Below are 23,113 nucleotides of genomic sequence, written 5' to 3' on the forward strand. Positions count from 1 at the left end.
GAACAGTATGTAGGATATGAGTATATACTTATTCTCTGAGAGATATTTAACCTTGAAATTGACCTTAAAAAGGAACTTTTTTTTATTACTATTTGAAATAACTATCAAAGAGGTTATTACCATGAGAGCATATGACCTTATTTTGCTTTTTTTATTATTATTGTTTTATCAACAACCTTATTACTATTTATTAAGTGCTTACTTTATTTTGATGCTTTTTGCAGCATCAAAATATAAATAATGTAGGTTGTTTATCATATGGAACCCAGCAGTTGACTTGAAGTTTCTGTACAAACCAAGTCTTTCAAACAAGTCGACTGAAATTTTGATGAAATGCTCATCTACTGCATCAAGATAAACTATCAAGACTTGACTCATTGACTCTTCAGTCTCCATGGTCCTTGCTTCTTTTACCAATTCTAATCTTTGCCTTTCTTTGAAGTTTGAAATACCAAATCAACAAGACATTAATTAATTTCATGAAAATGTGAGCGAGGATACATCTGTTAAGAATTAAGATTAAAGAATGTACTAACGGAATTAAAATATCAAAATTCATTTATGAATGTGATGTTGATAATGCAGTGGTGGATCTAGGATCTTTGCAAAAGGAGTGTGGAATATACAATTTGATTATAGTTCTAATTTGAATATTTGTAATTCTAACCAAAATTTTCTAAACATATCTAATTACTACAAACTTTCAAGAGGCAACCATAACCACCATTCCTTCACAAAGAGCATTTGACACCATGTTAGATACTATACCTTATTAGAAACAGAGTATTCTTCACGTAACATCATTATTTACTCCGCCTAAATCTTTGTCGGGATTTATAGGTCAAACACAATCCGAAATCTAGTAACATTGTAAGTTAATGTGAACTGTAATGATCTCTTTCATTGATATGATACGCAGTGACGGACCTTAGTGGAGCATTGGGGGTCCCAGGCCACTGCTCAACTTCCAGTAGTGTAATATATATATATATATATATATATATATATATATATATATATATATATATATATATATTTCGTTTTTTCTATTAGGTGCACCGACTTGAAGTACGAGGGACACCTCTACTAAAACAGTCTGCGTCCGCCACTGATGATATATATATATATATATATATATATATATATATATATATATATATATATATATATATATATATATATATATATATATATATATGCATGCATGCATGATCTATACAATAAGGAAAGTATATCTCTAGCATAAAATATCTCTAAGATAAGTATACAAATAAGGTATTTACTCTAATAGTCCCCAGTAGTCTTGACGGGAAGATTATGGATGTAGAGAGTGTCTTGAGGCTAAAAGTCATCAAATAGTCTTTATGGTACATCTTTAGTGAAGATATTGGCCAGCTGATATCAAGAAGGAACGTGAAGAACTCAAACCTTGTCTTTAGTGACATTCTTCTTAACAAAGTGAATGTTCATTTCAATGTATTTAGTATGTTAATATTAAACTCGAACCTCGTCTTTAGTGACATTCTTTTGAACAAAGTGAATGTTCACTTCAATGTATTTAGTGTGTTAATATTAAAAGGTTCCCCAAAAGATAAAACATGCTTACATTGTCACAACAGATGATGCAACTTTGAGAGTGGACAGTGAATTTCGTGTAAATATATGTGGAGCCCAATATTGTTTCTCCAAAAGAGCTATTGTGGAGAGAGGGAAACTCCAACAAATATAGTCACTTATAAGATCGTGCCGCATCGAATTGGGATAAACTAACACCGAGTCGAATGCTCGATGAGGATATATAAGGATGTGTTGAGCCACAAGAGTGCGTGACGTCGACTCTGATAATATATATATATATATATATATATATATATATATATATATATATATATATATATATATATAGGCTTAGGGTATTTTGTTTTTACTAACTATTGTGTGCCAAAATACACAGATCTCGACCAACGGATGAAATTAATTAATGGACATGATTTGAGAGTGTATGATATTAAAATGAGATAATATGTACAATATAATGACACAAATTTTAACAAAATGGTATTTTGGACAATTAATTACATTTATAAAAGAAAATTTTCGATTTTTTAAGGATAATTAATTCTATTAATTTTAAAAATCTGATTTTTTTTAATTAATTCAATTTTAGTTCTAACTTAATTTGTTAACATAACCGATTTTATTCTATCAGAATATTGCTTTGCTAGAATGATGTTCTTTCATAATTTTATTTTATTAGAATATTTTTAAAGAATAACAAAATTCTTGAATCCGAGGTTTAAAAATAACAACATTCTAACATATTCTTATACATCCAAACTTAAATACAATTTCATACATATTCTTACAGACTAAAAGCCTTGTACATTTTAATATAATTATACATATTCTAAAAGAATATCAACAAAAATGAATAAAATTCTTAAAAAATAACAACATTCTTAAATTGTGAGTATGATCAAACTTTATTCATTCTTCAAATTATTACAATTAGGTCTTCAACACATTCTTCCAGCCATTCCTATCACAAATACAACATAAGCTAATAATGGTTAAAAACATGTTACTTGCAATTAACTATCACTTTATATATTCTGGTAGAATACATAGAACATGATAGAATACATAAATTACATTCTGGCAGAATACATAGATTTTATTCTGGCAGAATATATTCTGACAGAATACATAGAATACATTCAAAAGTATTGTATTTACTACTAATATAATTTTAGATTCCAAATATACAATAACGAGGGACAATAGATTCAAAAGATTAAAATTTTAAAAAAAATGTACCTTTGCCTTTGGATGTTCATTTGTAGTTCTATCCATCTTTGCTATTACTAAGGAATCAATATCATGTAAATGTTTAGCAAGTTTGTTGTAAGTTGGTTCTAGAGCTTGATAATGCCCACATCATGGTGCATAAATCTACATATAGATAAAAATGGGTTATATTGTAATTTTTCATTCCATTCCATGATGGAATAAACTATTCCATTCCTTCCTCGATTCCATCTTACCTCTAGTAGAACATCTTTTGACTCATCCAAGACAATATCATCAAAGTTATTCCCAACTACTATCTTCACATCACCATCATTCTAACAATCATCAAAAGAAAAAGTTATAACTTACTCTAAGAATAAATATATAGAAACCAAAATCCCAAAATAACAACTTACATTCTTAGGAATTGGATCAGATTATAGAAAGCTTTAAGCTTTTCTTCCAAAAAGCCCTCCCCAAAAGCTTGGCAATTTGATATAAAAGGACATTAAAACATCAAGAAACACCCAATTGTATTCTTACATTGTTAATTGAAGACCATTGTTAATTTTAATACCTTAAGGTTTTCAATGGTCAAATCTTGGTCAAATACGAATTTTTCCTATCATCATTTCCAGTATATCCAATAACCTAGTTAAGACATCCAGTATTTACATTCCATTTTGCAAAAAGGAAAAAAAAAGGAGAAAAGATGGATAATGGAGAAGTGCCTTAGTTGTGGATCATCTCCTATGATGCCAAAATAATCTCGGAAGGAAGTGGGTAGTGACGATGGTCGACTGCGATGAAGATGATGGTGGTGGTCAGCAACCCGAAGGACAAGAAGATGGTGGTGGTTATCGACGATGAAGACAAGATACATATGCGTCGATGTTTCTTTAGGTTTAAAATTGAATACAAAAGAGGACTTGGAGAAGTGAAATTATCCATAAGTGCCTCACAACTTTTATTATCTATAAGTCTTTCAAATGTTGCATTACGGATCATGACCTGAGGATCTGACACATACTTGGAAACAATCTCATGTGACTCTCCTGCAATTTCAATTTCCCCACCATATGAAGTACAGTTGACCTTGATCAACCCACAATTGGTGTCAATGGTATTATAAAATGGGTACGTGAATGGGGAAAAATTTGGGCAAATGAAATCTTTGGGCAGATAGATTTGGAAATGTTGTGGTCTGTAGCAGAGTGAAGAAAAGGCAAACAAGAGAGAAGAACAGAGGCAAAAAAGATGGGAAGAATCATTTCAAATGTCCAGCAGAAAAGGTTAGACACTTATTGTCACAAATGTACTTGAGACTTCATACATTATATATCTTTTAGGTCTATTTTGTTCAATAGAGAAAAGTCTTTGGTACATTTGGGCTAAAAACATAGAAATTGTGCCTCTTTTATAAATATCTCTTCATTGAGTTGCACTATTTAAGACTTTTGAGTCACAGATGCTTCTCCTCCATTCATCGTGAACCCCTTTGAAACTCCAAAAAAGTGACTTGGAAAGGTTCATGTGGTTCCCTCTTCATGACATCTAATACTTTTCAACTGCCATAATTCAAACTTAGGAACAAGACATATTTCAAAGATAGACACTGTTTTACTAAATTTCCAATATGAAATCATCCTAGAAGAAAGTATAGACCTAACATTAGTATGTGTATGTAAGACACTCGATCGTACGGGTAACGGAAACAACCCACTTGAAGAAAGTTATGAAGGTAACATAAACTTTCACATTATTTGTATTTTTACAGCATCAAGAAAATATAAATAAATTAAGCTGTTTTACCATGTGGAAACCCAGCAGTTGACTTGAAGTTTCTACAAAGACCAAGTCTTTTAAGCAATCGGAAACTTTGATCAAATTTCCATTAAGAATCAAGAGTTGACTAATTGATTCATTGACTTTTGTTGTTTATTAGTTGCATGTAATTATCAACAACATTTAGTTAATATAATGTTTTGATTTATGTTCCTGCTTATTAAATCATCTCGATATGCCAAACATTATGGATCAAGGTTTTTCGAAAAGGATTTGATTTTTCAGGTTGGGGGTTGATTCATATTTTTGGGTATGTATGTGCTTCTGCCTTCTAGTGCTTGGTTTAATTAAAAGTGCGACAACTAGAAGGTTACTTATTATTATGCAACAAGGTTTCAACCTTCGACCAATTTATGTAACTATGTTAACGTTTATACAAAATATGTAACGAAATTGCATGTAAAAATATGGGCCAGTTTATGTCACCTGTTAACCTGCAACAGGTTGTGTATGATGACAGCGGCAGTGCAACCCTTATTGACAACCCCACCTGTAGTGAATGCATAAAGTGATACTTCCGTCACTTAATCCATTAAGTTGAAAAGAAACAACAATGTATAGCTATCCCATTAAATCAAAAAGAAACAAACACTTAATGTTAATTACATTCCTTTTCATGATCTCACCAAAAAGCAAATATTTAGGGCATAGAAACGATGAAAATTTGAACAAAAACCACGAGGGGTACATGATCATGAATATGCAATCTATTTGACAGTTAGTGTAGTTGATGTGGTGCTAGCACTATGCCATTCACTGGTGATGGAGACTGGCGAAGGCAAGAAGTCTTTCAACAAAACCGTCTTATTGCTGGCTTCAGACGGTGGTGGCGGTTTTGCTTTTTCCAAGTCTCTGATACTGTCATCTGAATCTATTCTCCCATGGGATTGAATATCCTCCAACGCATCTAACACCTCATTCATTGTAGGCCTCATTTCTGAATAATACTGTAAACATTGAAAAGCCAACTCTGCCACTGATGTTATCATCCTCAAGGTTTCAGCATCTGAATCCGATCCTAGATCCGGATCCATCAATTGATCTAACGCACATCTTTGGATCTTGTTCAAAGCCAGATTAGCCAAACTAATCTCGTCTTCAGACCTATTTAAGTCGACTGCCCTCATCGATGATATTAGTTCAATCAAGACCACTCCAAAGCTGTAAACATCACTCTTTTCTGTTAATTGGTAACGATTGTGATATTGGGGATCCAAATATCCTGGGGTCCCCTGAGGAGCTGTAGACACGTGAGTGACATCATTCGGTAAGAGCCTAGAGAGCCCAAAATCTGCTACTTTGGCACTGAAATTCTGATCAAGGAGAATGTTACTGGTCTTGACATCTCGGTGTATGATTTCAGAGGCATGAAGGTAGACTAACGCTCTGGCAGTTTCAATTGCAATGTTCATTCTTAATGGCCATGTCAGAAAGCTTGGATTTGCTAGTTCTCCATGGAGGTGATCTGCAACAGTGCCATTGGTGATGTATTCATACACAAGGAGAAGTTCATGGCTTTGTCTAGAGGTGCAACCATAGAGCACCACAAGGTTGGGGTGACGTAATCCGGTGAGGATTTGAACCTCATTCACAAATTGTTGGACTCGTTTGTAGTTGTGCTCATAAAGTCTCTTCACTGCAACTTCTCTCCCATCTTGGAGTTTTCCATAGTAAACAGCTCCAAAACCTCCATTCCCCAGTTCCTTAGAAGGGTTGAAATTTTTGGTGGCATCTTCAAGCTCTGTGCAGGAGAAAACAGATACACCGTAGAAAAGACTCGCATCTTCAACGTTTGGTGATTTTTCCTTTGAAGAGAAATAGGAAAAAGGGTGGCTCTTGTACCGACGCCATATTATGAAGATGACAAAAAAGATGATGATGATGACGAAGGCAGATCCAACAAGAACTAAAATAAGAATATACAACAACTTCACTAACAACTTCATAGATATGTGTGTACGCATTTATATATTTAGCAGTAATGCATTTTATGCAAGATGTGTATTACCTAGGATATATTTCAGTTTTCTGAGTGGTGTTTCTGCAGCAACCAAACAACAAAAGACAAGTTATATCAGTTATCCGGTATACCCAGAATAAGGCGAAAACACAAAGGAAAAAAAAAAGGTGTAAATACCATTTTTGGCGTATAAACAGTACTGGAACTGTCCATTGAGAGTGTAGCATCGGCCCTCTTCCTTTTGACACTTATTGCATGGAGTTACAAAATTAATAGAGACTACAGAATTGAGAAGAGAAAATATGTTGGTCTCGTTACCATTACTTCTCTCTCCCACTTTCACAGGCAGCTGTATTACTTGACATGCAGGCGGGAGATCACTTGGAACTGCTTGATCACTGATGGAATGGTTATAGTAGAAACTGTAATCTCCACATCTCTTTTTATTGTAATTAGATTGGTCAAAATAAGCTTCCATTTCTGCAACATCATTTGGAAGCTTTGCGCATTTGTAGAGAGTGATGAAGGTTACGAGTGAAATGGAATAGAGAAGAGGAGTTGGAGAAGTGAAATTATCCATAAGTGCCCCACAACTGCTATTATTCACAAGTCTTTCAAACGTTAGATTACGGATCGACACGATCGATTCAGACACATACTTGCCATAAATGTCATATGAGTTTCTTCCAAGTTGAATACTCCCATCATTCAAAGTACAGTTGACCTTAATCAACCCACATTGCATGTCAGTGGCATTATTATAAAACGGGTACGTGAAGGAGGCCAAATTTGGACAATTGAAACTTTCTGGGCAGATAGACAGAGAAGTGTTGAGTTCTGTAACAGAGCGAATATAAGGTACAAAAGAGAGAACAAGTGAGGCTAAAAAGAAGACGCGAATCATTTCAAATGTCCAACAGAAAAATTTAGACACTTAATATCACCTGTGTTCTCGAGACTCCATTATATATATCTTGTAGCTAGGTCTATGTGTTCTCTACAGCAAGTCTTTGGAACAGTTAGGCTAAAATATGAGAGTCTTATGTGAGTAGCATTTAGTAAGCGTTCACACCCAAATACTCAACTTGCCGCCAAAGGCATATAAATTCTCCCCTTTTGTAATTTTCTCCTTATTGATGAAGACCTCAAGGCATTTGAGTCGCCGACTCTTCACCTCCATCCATTCTTAACCCCTTTTAAACGTCAAAACATCCCTTGGAAAGTTTCATGTGGTTGCCATTATATGCCCATCTAATACGTCTCAAACTCACAATATTTTTTTTTCAACGACCCCTGAATAATCCAAACTTACGAATAAGCTACATTTTTAGACCCTAGAAAGTAGAAACCATTTCCTTAAATTTCCAATATCACATCATCCTCGAAGAAAGTATATACTTTTTCACTGACATAAATGTTCGACCATGAAATTGACCTTATATAGGATCAATCATTGATCAATGTTAAAGTTGGTTCGGAATCATGGACACAGATCCAATCGATACGACCTACTTAAAGAAATAATCAAGGTAACATAAAGCTTTCACATGTTTTAATTAATTGTGGTTTAACAGCATCAAAATATATATAAATTTAGGGTGTTTTACCATATGGAAACTCAACACTGGACTTGAAGTTTCTATTAAAAACAAAGTCTTTTAAACAAGTGGGACAGAAATTTTGATCAAAATTTTCTTTATCGATCAAGACAAACTATCAAGACTTCATTGACTCGTTGACTCTCCATGGTCTCTGCTCCATTGAGCAATTATCATCCTTGCTTTCTTTGAAACACGACATTAATTAATTTCATGCAAAATGTGAGAGAGGAAGCATCTGTTGAATTGAAGAATGTGTTAAGGGACGTAAAAAATCAAAATTACTTTACCAATGTGCTGTTAATACAGTGGCGGAGCTAGAATATTTGCAAAAGGTGTGAAATTTACTACAATTTGATTATAGTTTTATTTTTTGAGGGGTAATTAGATCTTTAACTGAATATTTTAAACAAAAATTCTTAAAGATATCTAATAACTACCAAACTTGAAGAGAGGCAAACGCAAGTGCGCAACTATCATTCATTCTCATATCGCATTGGCCCACAGATAGCAGTCTACTTGAGCATTTGTTTGACTAGGGCATTAGGATGTGTTAATCTTATAAAAAAAATCTTAATAAATTAAGTGAGCAAAATGGAATCCTTAGTCATCTCCGATGGGGATTTAATGGGTGGTCTAATGGAGAGTTTAATCTCATTAAATTCAAAATCCTCATTGTGGGAAAATGACTAGGAGATGATTCAATCCCCATTAAATTCTATATTCTCTCTTCTCTCTCTCTCTCTCTCTCTCTCTCACACACACACACACACACACACAAACACACACACACATATATATATATATATATATATATATATATATATATATATATATATATATATATATATATATATATATATATATATATATATTACATGAGTTTATTTAAAAAAAAAAATTATATATGAAATTTTAAAATTTTGAAAAGTTTGAATTTATAAGAAAAATGAGAAAAAGTTTGAATTATTAAAATTAATGAGACTTTAATGTATTGAATACATTACATATATAAACTCTTTCTAATAAATACTATATATATATATATATATATATATATATATATATATATATATATATATATATATATATATATATATATATATATATATATATATATATATATATATATATATATATATATATATATATATAGCTAGGTTCATTTGTTTAAACTAATTATTGTGTTATTGTATGTATCAATGTGGATCAATAATTTCAAAAACTTGAATAAGGATATATAATCTTGCCTATTAATTAATTTTGTTAATTAAATAAAAATTTAATTAATCCCTAAAATATTGGATTGGTTTCCTTTAAATCCCTTGAAACCGTTACTGCTTCTTTATCACCGATCCATCCCTACTTTTTCAACCTAACTGATGCCGATGATTGAAGAAGATAAGTGGCTGGAGCTTGCCCATTCGCCGGCCAACACCATCAGCCACCACCAAGCCACCATCGCCACCGAACTCACCAGAATCGATTTCGAACAGAAATCGATCGTATCAGCCTTCAGTGATTTCGAATATTACTAACCTGGGATTGAATGTTGTAACTAAAATCATTCAGAAGCAAAAATCGGTATTATCGTTCATTGTTCGAGCATCAGAGGATAGAAAATTGGTTTGTGTATTGCAAGCTTCATTGGAAGTCGAAATCATATCTTCAAAATCTGGATCAATCACGATCGGAATTGAATTTAGAACATACATCGGGTTTAATGGATATCAATCAGAATTCATGATAGATGTAAAGTGGTTCAATTTTGACTTTTCCTAAGTCAAACGGGGTATTCTTGTGTTCCAACTTCAAGGTTGGGATTCCAGTGCTTTTGGAAGATGGTATTCAGATGCTTGTTTATGCTGGGGAATATGATTTTATTTGCAATTAGTTAGGTAAGATACGAATTCCAATTCTGTTGGAATGGAATCATGAATTCCAATTCTGTTGGAATCACAGAAGTTGATGTTTGAAGAACGGACCACATTATTCTTTTAAAATGTATTACTTGTTGTTACATTTTGATGTTTTCTTTTAGAATGGAATCATGAATTCCAATTCTGTTTTCTCCAAGAAGTTTTTAAGGTTACTTTTAAACTGATGGTTCAAAACTATTGTTTCTCTTCAAAATATTCATTCATTCAAAACATTTATTTTGTCAGAATAGATAATCTGACATTCTCATAGAATATCATTCTAACATAATTATCTTAGAATTATAATCTAATTAATTAAGAAAATGAAAATTCAAAATTAAGAAAATCAAATATATCTAAAAATTCGAAACTTTTTATTAATTAAACTTGTGTTTCCTAATTATTAACTTTTTGGTAAATTAAGAAAGTGAATGTTACCTATTTATGCATATAATAACACGATACTTAGTTTGAATAGAATAATCTAGACATATATATATATATATATATATATATATATATATATATATATATATATATATATATATATATTACCTTACATATTAAATGTAAAATTTTAGGGAAAATGTCATTGTAGCCCCACTAACTTACAAGTTTTGGTTTAAAAGGTCCCTTATTTTATTTTTTGGCTTTAGAAGGGCATACACTAACATTTAACCGGCTAATTTGGGATTTGACCCAATTCAACCGGTTTGCTTGCCATGTCATCATCCAAGTAACCTACTGAGTCAACTCAGACGAGTCGGTTTACACGTCATCGACTCACCACCGAGTTCACTTACTTGGGCACTAAGGGTTAGGTGGTCCCTTACTATATAAATGGATGGTCTCTTGGACAAAACCCTAACACTTTGTTACCACTTCCGGTCAAACACAACCCGACAAACGAAAATAGAATACTCGTGTTCCTTTTCACTGTCTTCCATGGAGCCTACCCCACTACCATCACCAGATACTATAAACTCCAACAACTCGATTAGCTCAAGAGACGGGCTATACTTGAACGATTTGCACACGATTTTCTGCGACTGTGGTGATAAAATAGCCGAGCAAAACGGTGAGGTGGAGCGCATGAAGGAGGACATGGGTCGCGATTACCTTCATTCCAGGGTTGATGTCCTGAACATGCAGCAAAGGTTCGACAAGGTTGAGAAGCAGATTAAAGCTATTGCATTGTTGGTTGTGGGTCTTGTCGTGGTGATGCTCCTGCTAATGATTTTCATCATTCACTTGATAGTCAGCAAGTGATTCTCAAGGAGGTGAATAGTAGTGGTATGATAATCTACTGTTCATCTTAATCGTCTATTATGTTTAATTTATTGTAATATATGTTATTAGGATTGTGTGTGTTCGTTTGTGTTTGTGGTAATCGTCTATGATGTATGTAGTAATCTAGTGGTGGTTGTTTACGGATATTTTTTGAAGTCCTGGGAACATGTAACAGGCATTTTGATATTATCTTGATGAAATGTAAACACCTTGGATGCGTTTTGATTTGTTGGGATCAATGTTCTTGATTAAGACTAACGATTTGGACACTTGGTTGGCTTAATTAATGAAAATTAATTGTTGTTGGTACACCAACTGTGACAGATGTTAATGAGGTCAAACATTGGGGTAATTTCATCAAGGGGTATTTTCGGAATTTACAATTTTTCAGAACCTACTTCCTTACTCGGCTGGGATATTTTCGTCATTTGCTCTTTATAAGTACTTTACCTCCTTTACTCGGTAATAGATCCCATTTCTGTGTACATGTTCTTGTTTGCATTTTGAAGTTAGCAGCTCTCGGAAATAACAAAGCAAAAATGGTGAAATGCTCATGTGGATGTTTGGCCATAATCAGAATGTCTTACACTCCATCAAACCCTGGAAGACCATTCTATGCTTGCCCCACTAAGGTTTGTTTGACTTTCTTTATCAGAACACTGTATCCCTAATTTATTTGTTTTTATCTTTCCATTCTACACTTCTAACTTCTAAATTGATTTTGTTAGGGACCTCATAATGGTTTTATTTGTTGGGTAGAAGAAGCAGACACTAAGAATATGAGTGTTGAAGCAGTTATGATTGCAGGATTGGCTAGGTCAAAAAAGAAGCTTGAATCAAAGATTTGGAAACTGAAGATGTCTTTAGTTCTAAGTTGGATTATTTCCTTTGGCATAATTGTGTACAAGTTGTAATTCGTATGTAGCAGTTTTTTATGTCCTTGTCAGGGAAATTGTTATGGTTATTTACATTATTCTTGTAATGACTTTCAATCACTAATGTCAATAATAGACATCAATTCCATGTTCACCTAGAGTAAATGGGACCATATATATCCAACACTAATGTAAATAATGGAACCCAATAACATGCACGTCCATAAACACAACACACCATCATTAGGACATTGAAACCTTTTGCATACATAAAACCACAGTGAGTTCATAACATAGTAATTTATATTAGATTAAAATTAAACAAAAATAGTACATAACATAAAATCAAAACACTTAATCCAACATTGTTTAGCATAACCAAAGTGACTACATAACACCAAAGTGAGTACATAACATAAAATTGAAACACTTAATCCAACATTGTTTAGCATGACCAAAGTGAGTAGAAAACATCAAATTAAAACACTTAACCCGAAATCAGTTGTCATAAACACATTGACTACATAACGACATTGACCACACTTAACCTATTCTAGTTCCATTGGCTTGTCAATAGTGTTGCCTTCCCCATTGTTACCCTCAACCCGTGTACCAAGTTTTTTCTTCAAAATTCTTTCCGACTTCTTTCTTGTCTTCCTACCATTGCTTCTTTCCCCAACATTACCATTACTGCTCTTTTTAACCCTCCCCCCTTTATCATCTATAACATCATTTGCCTTCTTACCACTGCTTCCTTCCCCAACTTTTCCATTACTGCCCTTTTTACCCCTCCCCCCTTTATCATCTATAACATCATTTGCCTTCTTACCACTGCTTCCTTCCCCAACTTTTTCATTACTGCTCTTTTTACCCCTCCCCCCTTTATCATCTATAACATCATTTGCCTTCTTACCATTGCTTCCTTCCCCAACTTTTCCATTAATGCCCTTATTACCCCTCCCTCCTTCCTTATCTGTCATACCTTTTGCCTTCTTAGCATTGCTTCCCTCCCCATCAATAACATTTGATCTCTTCCTTTTCCTTACCTCTAGTTTTGTTGGCTTTTTAGATTTAGAACATGTAACCTTGTTATGTCCTGCTTGTTTGCATACACTACACATAATCTTTTTCCCAACCTTTGACACAATATGTCTAGCACCGCTTTCACTTGAATCTTTTCTTCTATTAACTTTAGGTCTACCTAGCATTTTTCTTTTCAATGGTGGCAAAGGTGGAATGAATTCAGTAGGTGGCCACATGTTGCTACCATTCATCCCACACATAGGATACTTGTAGGTGTTCTTATAAATTGCTCTATAGTACATTGGATCCACATAATTACCAACATCACTGTTAAGGTATGAGATTGTTGCAACTGAATGCACACATCCATACCCATTTAGTTGCCACACTCTACACACTACACGAAAAAGACCATTTTACGACGCGCAAACGATGACACTCATTGATTTATGTTACGCAAAAGAGAGTGACATTAAAAAAGTGTAATCTCTTCAAAAAATTTAAGAATTTAGGTCGCGCATTATTGCGTGCCCTTAAATTAGTGTCCAAAAAAACAAAAACAAAAAAACACGGAGGGCACCTATAATAAGATGCGTGTCGTCTAAGGATGTCGCTTTATAAATTTAATTTGAACGCGCGTTCTATCCTTTAATAATCAGGGGGAACGCGTTCCAACCTTTAATAATTAGGGGGAAAATGAAAAAATGAAATCCTAAAACATTAAAAACCCCGCCTTCCTTTTTTTCTTCTTTCCCTCTTGCCCTAATTATCGACTCCTCATTTTTCTCTCAGATTTGAGTCTCCTCTTTCATAAAAAATAAGAGGTAGCAAGGTAAATTTTCTGAGATTTGAAACTATATGACTCGAATTAGAGGTTGAAGATCAGAAATCGATGGTTATAAGTCAGATTTAGGATCGAAAGTCAGAGGTTCAAGGTACGATCGGAAACATCAAGAGATGGAAAGCAAAAGCGGAGGAGGCATCAGGTTCGAAGATTGTTCTCTTCTTCTTCATGTATATGCCCTGGATTTCTTTCTCTTACATTCAATCTCTAAAGATTCTTTTATTCCCTAAATCAGGTACGAAGATTATTCTCTTCTTCTCCATCTGTTTTTGGAACACATGGCTCTAGGAACCCTCGCGTTTGCTAAAACCCTAGTTGCGATATCTAGGTTTTAGCAACATGTGCGTGGATTGCAGACGTTCACGTTTCCCGATCTTTCCTACGATTATGACGCACTGGAGTCGGCGATTAGCGGAGAGATCATGCAACTCCATCCCCAGAAACACCACCAGACTTACATAACCAACTACAATAAAGCTATCGAGCAGCTCGATGATGCTATCACCAAGGGAGATGCTTCAACTGTTGTCAAATTGCAGAGCACTATTAAGTTCAATGGCGAAGGTTAAACACTATAATTTCCTATCTTGTCGATTTCAGTGTTTTTGGTTGAATACTTGCTAGAAGCGTTATGTATCTTACATTCGATCGGAAACTTCCTCTTCAAGTCCTAAATAGGTTAAAGTGAAACAACTGAACAACACATTTAGGACAAATTTGATGCTAGGAGGATAATAATATTCATATACAACCACAGATATCTAATCTACCCTTATGTCTCTGAGCAGGTCATGTAAATCACTCAATTTTCTGGAAGAATCTCACTCCCACTAGTGTTAGTTTCTTGACTTCTTCCTCTGATTTAGATGATAATTCTGACTTCCGAGCACTATAATTTGACCAAAACTGAAACCCTAAAACCTTATTGCAGGAAGGAGGTGGCGAGCCACCACATGGTTCTTTGGGCTTGGCTATCAACCAGAGCTTTAGTTCTGTGGAAAAATTGATTGCTAAAATGAACACAAAAGGCGCTGCTGTGCAAGGTTCTGGATGGGTGGTATATATGTTCCTTAATCTTTATTTTGTCATTTTGGTTTTTTCTTTCAACTTTTTTTTTTGTTATTTTAAACTTAGGATATATTTTAGCAGTGGCTTGCTGTTGACAAAGAGTTGAAGAGGCTTGTGGTTGAAACCACATCAAACCAGGTAAGTTATCACTAGTTTTATTCAAACAAATTAGTATCCCTATTAAACTTCAGAAATCAAATTATTGAAATATGAATCTCTGTTTTAGGACCCACTGGTTACAAAAGGTCCAAGTTTGGTTCCTCTGCTTGGTATAGATGTTTCGGAGCATGCATACTACTTACAGGTGATTAAACAAATTTCATTTTTGTATGGTATACAAATTGCACACATTTCAACTTATATATGTGTTTTTGTACAATTTGCAGTATAAAAATGTCAGGCCCGATTACTTAAAGAACATCTGGAAGGTGATCAACTGGAAATATGCAAGTGAGGTATATGAGAAAGAGTGCCCTTAAAAGAGTTGCAGGTTTGTTAAGATTTAAAGGATGCAATAAAGAAACCCTATTTTACCCTTGGGATAAGAACATACTGTGTATGAAACCAGTTTTCCTGTTACACATTGGATTTTTCTGATTAGAATCCATTAAATCATTGAGTTTCAGTCAATAACTAACATTCCTTTGTGCAGATGAAGCTTATGATTGCTGTTTAAGAGCTGTTCAAATACTACCTATACATTCTCTCTCTCTCTCTCTCTCTCTCTCTCTCTCTCCGGTGCAGTCACTCTTCTAGCACCCGGAAACGGCGCTCCTGATGTGTTCCCATCTGTCGCAGCCGTTGGTGGTGGAAACCCCCGAACAGGATTCGACGCGATTTTATCTGTAGAGAATTTCGTTTCAGCTCTCGTCGTTGGTTTCGTCGCGATCTATGCAGCTCCCTTTGCTGTCTCCCCTGCGCCTTTTATAAGGGACGTGTTGTTTTATCTGACAGCGACGATGGGGATGGATAGTGGTGGGAAACTGAAGTGTGGTGGTTGTGAAGTTCAGAATGAAACAAATTCTATCGATCTACTAACACCACATTATGTCCTCTCACTCTAATGTACTCCTGCAAATCCTTTATCCCTCTAAATCATCCAATTTCATTTCTCTTTCCTAACATCCATCTCCCTCTCTGGTTAATCCTACTCTTTAGGACCTCGTGACTATCACTAGTCCATTACATAGTCGAAAAAAGCCCCCTAAAACATAACAACGACCAGTAGCTCTAACAGGATTCATCATGAGTGTGTGTTGGATTTTTTTCCTTGTGGTTTTGGTAATTATTGTATCTTCAAAATTTTCTGATTCAAAATTTAGATATAAAATTTGATTAATTAACATCTATTTTGTAGGAATTGTCACTCGTCCTCTTGTTCTACTTCCTTATAAGATTGAAGAAGGAAAAGAATATGCGGAGTTTGCTTACATTCTATGAAAGTGGTTCACTGATTTTGGTATTATGACTAAAAAGCTTATGATCCTTTTGTAATTCTCAATCTCTCTGCATAATCTTCTTATAAGTTTATATACTTTTGTAGCTGCTTTGAGGAAGGAGTTTGCTGATGAAACTGAAAGAGTGACAGGTCATACCAAACATATTTCATCTGTTCCTATGTATCTCAGTATCTATTCTCCAAATGGTAATATGTAATTATAAACAAAAGATGTTTCATGCATATCAAATGTTAGAAAACATAATAAGTTATTAATAAATCTATTATGTCTAAATTTTTGATCTTTTATAATAAGTTACGAAACAGATTTCATCCGGATGAAGATAACAAGCCTGCTGATTTATTTGATATAACATCGGATTTATCATTGGTGTGTAAAGCTTGTTCTTCATTTTACTAAAGTACACCTTTAAGTTTACTATCTGGATTCTCTCTGATTCTATCCATGCCATCTTTGAGCAGATTATTGCTTTAGGCCCTTACACCACGACTGACAACTTATTCTTTGAGCCACTATCTGATCTTCTTGCATATGCGTAAAGAAAGCAACCTCAGTTGCTTATACTGGTGAGAATTTACACTTTTAAACCTGTAACTGTTAAAAATCAAAACCACTCTAAACTAACAATCATTGTATTTAACTCATTAATAGTTAGGGCCTTTCACTGATTTGGAGCACCCCAAGATCAAGAAAGGAGCTTTAAACAGGACTTATGATGATTTATTTTGTCTTGAAATCCTTAGGAGGGTATAATCGTCTAAACTGCTCCTTTATTTTTACCTGTAACACTTTTATTTCCACTTTTTCCCTTGATTTTTTATATATTAATTGTTCCTCAGCTTCAAGATTATGTGGAATATATGGCTCTGCTTCACGTGTGATTCTTGTGCCATCTATATGCGATGCACATCATGAATATGTATTTCCTCAAGTAAATTTATCATTTTATGGTTAATGAAAGAAATATTCAGAAATATTACAGTAAGTTACATGTTGGTCCCTGAGTCAAGCAAATGCAGCCATGGTAATTTTTTACTTAACTATTTGTTACCCGTGATGTAAAATGACGTATATGCCCTTACAGGGGGATGCAAGTTACCAAGATGTAATAGACTGCTCATATGCCCTTTCCAATGTATCTAAAGTGTAAACCTCATTATGTTCATTTATTTCTATTTACACAATGAAAATAATACTGATAATTCACAATTCTACAGTTACTTCAAGTAAGCCCAGATGAAATCTTGATAGAATCAACTGAGGTAATTGGTCAACGAATAAAGAAGGTAAATAACACAGCAAATTCATTTATAGTCGATTTCTTTACCACTTGTTTGACTTATCATATTATGTGTATGAGCCTCTTCTTAATTCACTTACTAAGTTAATTAGTTTGCTTTCATCAAGTGTCAAGTGGTAATGTTGTAATTTGTAACTCCTTGTATTCCTTTCCTTTAAATGTTAAATTAATTATCAATTCTACTTTCGATTTGCAGAGCAGATTCTGCTGCTGTAGCAATAACAACAACTGATCTTGTGAGCAAGATTGTAGCAGTTGTAATTTGTAGCTCCTTTTAGTCGTTTAACCAATAGTGATATGTGTATATTAATGACTAAAATATTGCTTATTAAATGTTGCAGGTAGATAGGGATACTAGCACCAATGCTACCATTATTGCTTTGGCTAGTAGTTTATCTGAATCAGATGTGCCTTGATGCGGTATGTTTAAATTACCAATTTACCCTTTTGTTGTTACATGCATTTTACAAGTGTTTATTTTTTGTTTTTGTTAAGGTAATGCAAGGGCTTGCCAAATCAATATCATGGGATGGAGAAGGAGCAACAAGTCTGATAGAGGTCTGTTTATTTATTTATTTTCAGGCAGAAGGGTATTTATGGAATATGTCTTGTCTATGTAGGATTCTTGGGTTCCAAGTACCATGGTTCTGGCATCTTGATGGCTGTTTTGCTGGTTAATCTTGTTGTCTTATTATAATCTTTCTTTTTTTATATGTTGGTATTCTATAGTTCCATCATGATGTCAATATTTTGTCTTCTTCTCTTGCTGATAGGTCCAAGAAATCTTGTACGTAGAATGGACCTTTGTCTCTCTTTAGTGGCTTTTCTGTGATCTTCTTTTATGGTAAAAGTCCACATGATAATGTGTGATAAGAAGAGGTTTTATTACATCTATAAGACTTTTAGTTGCATAATTGCTTTTTTTTCTTTTCTATGTCTTGACATCTTGGATCAGTTTGCGTCATGATGAAAACTTTTTTGTCTTGTTTTCTTGCTGTTAGGTCTAGATTGGACCTTTTTTCTATTGTGACTTCTTTTGCAAATCCTTAATTCGGTGATCCTTTCATGGTAAAAGGTAAAAGCCTCATGCCAGTTTCACATAAAACTTTCTGAAAAGATGAGGTTTATTTAACTTGTTGGTTTCTTATTTGTGCATATGGAATAAAAAAATACAACCATATCAGATTCACATAATAGTTTGTGATAAAGATAAAAAGGAGTAAATTTTGCATTTTTTGTAGCATAGTCAGTCACCTTACTGTCTTATTTAATCCGGAAATATGTGGTGTAATTTGCAGAAAGAACGGCACATGGATGACCCTTCAGCTCGGTAATTCCATATGATTTCCTAAAAACTTTTCATCCTTTTCTTGTTATTTTGTAGTTATTTAATCCATCTTCACACTTATTTTGTACTTATGTTTTTTGTGCAGGCAATATAGATACTGTGAGCAAGTTCATAGATTTAGAGTCCTTAAGTGGTGTTATTAAGGAAGAGTGGAGACAAGTGAGGCACACATTTAAAAAAATCAGCACATATCTTGTTTACAGTGAGCCACACATTAGGTTATTAGAGCTATTAGTTTGTAAATTTTTGTTACAACTTTTATTGATTTGTTTTATTTTTCTATGGAACAATTATTTGTATGACATTAAAGTTTATGTAATGGATTATATTTTTTGTATATGATATATTATTTTCTATTATTGGACATTAAATGCAAATTTAATTTGAAAATTAGTAAATCCATAAATAATTTTTTTTAACATTTGAAATTATGATACGCAAAAATGTGTCATCTTTATTTATGACATGGCCTTTCTTGACATGGGCTTTCTTGATATGCATTGCATGTCATTAACACGCGCGTCGTAAGGTTACGACACGCGAATGCGTGTCGTCTTCCTTTATGATAGGGCCTTCCTTGATATGCATTGCGCGTCGTAAACGCGCGTTGTAATTGCGCGTCGTAAATGAGCATCGTAAATGCGCGTCGTCTATAGACGACGCACAAAAGCACGTCGTCTATAGACGACGCACAAAAGCACGTCATCTCTCTTTATGATAGGGCCTTCCTTGACGCGCATTTGCGCGTCGTCTGAGCCTTTTACGACGCGCAATGAGCATCGTAAAAGGCTGTTTTTCTTGTAGTGACATGAACAAGTTCTCCTATCTACATCCACAACGTAAGACTCTGCCAAATTCCTTGTTTCAAATTGGTTTAAACCAGTAGGTAAAACCTCGTAACACCGGGAATTTCAAAATAATTTTTCATAAATTATAAAAACATTTCTCATTTAATTTTCATAAAAACATTAAGTTTAAATCCCAATTCACATCATACAAACTCCCACGATCATATATATATCAAAAATCCCATGCGTCTGTACAAATCAAGCCGGCGCCTTCCCACGGTCATCACTAGTACCTGAAACAAACAACACTAACACTGTAAGCACAAAGCTTAGTGAGTTCCCCAAAATACCATGTAAACACATATTAGCCACTCGAGGCTATAACTCTATGGGTCCGTACACCCAAGCTCTGTGAACCCTCAGGTTCTAACTCTGAGAACCTTCCGGTTCCAACTCTATAAACATGCACATCATAAATCACATAGACATCATGCAGTACAACACATAGCATACACATAACATACACATACTCTGACACATAACTCTGATTACCTACTCAAGGTAAAGTATAGTGATAAGACTCACCTCGGGTATCTCGATAACTCGCGAATCCTGGAAATCACTCGTGCTCGATCCTCCGAGCTATAATCCTCCTATAGCATCATATATCTCTTAATTAACACTTTTACCACTAAGGTTGACTACCCCTATCAAGTCAACACTGGTCAACTCTGGTCAACGATCAACGGTCGACGGTCAACTTTGACCGGACTCGGCGAGTGCACTAGGGCGACTCGGCGAGTCTATACGTATTCACCAACTCTCTAGGATTCTCTTTTGACACGTCGAGTACTCCCCTGACTTGATGGGTTCCACCTGGCATGAATCGCGGGGCCACCACGACTCAACTCGCCGAGTCTCAAGAACAACTCGGCGAGTCCCAGCTCGACTCAGTCCAACTGTCAACCCTCTCTTACTCTCCCTGAGTCACTGAGTCGACCCTTGACTCGGCAAGACCACTCGCTGAGTGGTTAAGGACAATCTTCATGCTACTCGCTGAGTCTGTTCTTCGGTCTCGGCGAGTCCATGCCATGCATCAACTCAAACTAGCTTCTGAGGTCAGATTCGCACCCTCCACTCATAGATCTGGCCCTCCTAAGCTTATTCATCACGTAAAGTTCATATCTTGGTTACCATACAACACCTACAAGGCTCTTTTTGGAGAAATGACCTCTAAAATAGCAACCCTAGCCTCCAACCCAAAAGGGAGGACATAAAGCATGACATTAGGGACTCTCTGGACCTACTAAGGTCCAGATCTAAGCACCATATCCCCATGGGACCTCTCACACTTCCAATACAAAGCATATAAGGCATGAAAAAACCCTAGATTTGACCATATCAACAAAAATACGGAAATAAGCTCTGAATGATACCTCAAGAAGCCTCCTCTGATGAAATGAAAGAAGATCGAAGCTCCCCAACTCTTCTAGCTTGACTTTCCTCTTCCTTTCTTGCAAAAACACACAAATTTGGTGAACAATGGCCTCTTATCTCACTCACACGAATCCCTCAGCTGCTTTGGTGCTCTCAAGATCCAGGTAGCCGCAATGAAGGGCCATAAGGTCCTTTAAATAGGCTTAGGACCGGGAAATTAGGGTTTCATTAAACAGCGAGGACTCGCCGAGTCCATTCCTTGGACTCGTCGAGTCCGGGCGCGAACCCGCATCCTGAACCGCGATCCTACTCGGCGAGTTTGAGCTCCAACTCGCCGAGTCCCCTCATAAAACTCCAAAAATATAAGCATAAAAGATACCTGGAAATCCGGGCTGTTACAAACCTGCCAATACCTGATGCAATGGTATAAAAGTTAGGGTGTATAGTGGAAAAACTAAATAAATTATTAATAGAAAAGAAAAAACCTTTGAGCTCTTTTCAACTGATTCAATAGGATTGTAATGGCTGGGCATGGTTTCAAATCAGGCCATGAACAACCTTTGATGGTGAGATTGAATTGCCTCTCCATAACATACAACCTAATTTCTTCTAACATTGTGATTATTGGTTTTTTCCTTGCATCTCTAATAACATTGTTGAAGCTTTCAGATAATCCATTTTCAACTGCATCACACATCCTCCCGTCTCTAAAGAAAGCTCTACTCCATGATTTTGGGTTCTTTTCCATAAGGTAGTCAAATGCTGCAGGATTTAGTACTTGTATTTCATTCATTGCTGCATTGAATAAAGGTTTAGATGATGCTTTGCAAGCTTTCCAAAACATCCTCTCATAATGCACACCACTGAACCTTTTCCTAAAGTTGGCAACAATATGCCTTACACACTGTCTGTGTTCAGCATTAGGCATTACTTCCTTCATAGCCTCCAATAGCCCTTATACAATTTAAATTCATATGTTAAGAAAATGGAATTTTATTAATAAGAAATATGAAGTATAATAAGTGATATACCTTATGTTGATCTGACATCAAGGTGATACCACTACCATCATCAACTTGTAGATCATCTTGAAGATTCTCCAAAAACCATTTCCGATTTTCCTTATTTTCCACACACACAACTGCCCATGCTATTAGGAAAATATGATTATTAGCATCTCTTCCTACGTCACATATCAATTCTCCACTACATAATCCCTTTAAGAAACAACCATCCAGGTTTATTACTCTTCTACAACTTCCTTTCCAACCTTGTTTCAGCCCCTCAAAGCATATGTAAAACTTACTAAAATATGTCTTCCCATTAGGCATACTGTTGATATTCAATTTGACAATTGATCCTGGATTGAATCTTCTTATCTCTTCACCATATGACCAAAGCTAGGCATAATGCTCAACTAGTGTACCTTCAATAAGTTCAATTGCATATTTCTTTGCTCTTCTACACTGTCCCATACTCACATCAATTCCAATTTTTTTTTACTTCTTCCTTTAGTAGCCTAACACTCATTTTTTGTTTTTTTAAAAATTTAGATGTGAAATGGCTAC

General features: G+C 34.9%; 3 protein-coding genes across 3 annotated transcripts; 1 reads left to right on the top strand and 2 right to left on the bottom strand.

Annotated features, from left to right (window-relative positions):
- Window positions 1-5,172: 5,172 nt before the first annotated feature.
- LOC111907585 (LEAF RUST 10 DISEASE-RESISTANCE LOCUS RECEPTOR-LIKE PROTEIN KINASE-like 1.1) lies at window positions 5,173-7,707 on the bottom strand. The gene is made up of 3 exons (XM_023903391.3): window positions 6,773-7,707; window positions 6,644-6,676; window positions 5,173-6,541 (listed from the first exon to the last, which is right to left on the bottom strand). Exons 1-3 carry the CDS (start codon window positions 7,497-7,499, stop codon window positions 5,343-5,345), a joined length of 1,959 nt encoding a protein of 652 aa, XP_023759159.1. The 5' UTR covers window positions 7,500-7,707; the 3' UTR covers window positions 5,173-5,342.
- A 5,118-nt stretch (window positions 7,708-12,825) lies between these two features.
- Window positions 12,826-13,602, bottom strand: LOC111907557 (uncharacterized). Its single transcript, XM_023903350.1, has one exon. It carries the CDS (start codon window positions 13,600-13,602, stop codon window positions 12,826-12,828), a length of 777 nt encoding a protein of 258 aa, XP_023759118.1.
- Window positions 13,603-14,257: 655 nt separating this feature from the next.
- On the top strand, window positions 14,258-15,779 carry LOC111907558 (superoxide dismutase [Mn], mitochondrial). The gene is made up of 8 exons (XM_052769736.1): window positions 14,258-14,314; window positions 14,380-14,442; window positions 14,501-14,708; window positions 14,933-14,937; window positions 15,076-15,201; window positions 15,294-15,350; window positions 15,439-15,516; window positions 15,599-15,779. Exons 1-8 carry the CDS (start codon window positions 14,258-14,260, stop codon window positions 15,689-15,691), a joined length of 687 nt encoding a protein of 228 aa, XP_052625696.1. The 3' UTR covers window positions 15,692-15,779.
- The last annotated feature ends 7,334 nt before the right edge of the window (window positions 15,780-23,113 follow it).

This window comes from Lactuca sativa, chromosome 3, assembly GCF_002870075.4.
Source record: "Lactuca sativa cultivar Salinas chromosome 3, Lsat_Salinas_v11, whole genome shotgun sequence".
Classification (NCBI taxonomy): domain Eukaryota; kingdom Viridiplantae; phylum Streptophyta; class Magnoliopsida; order Asterales; family Asteraceae; genus Lactuca; species Lactuca sativa.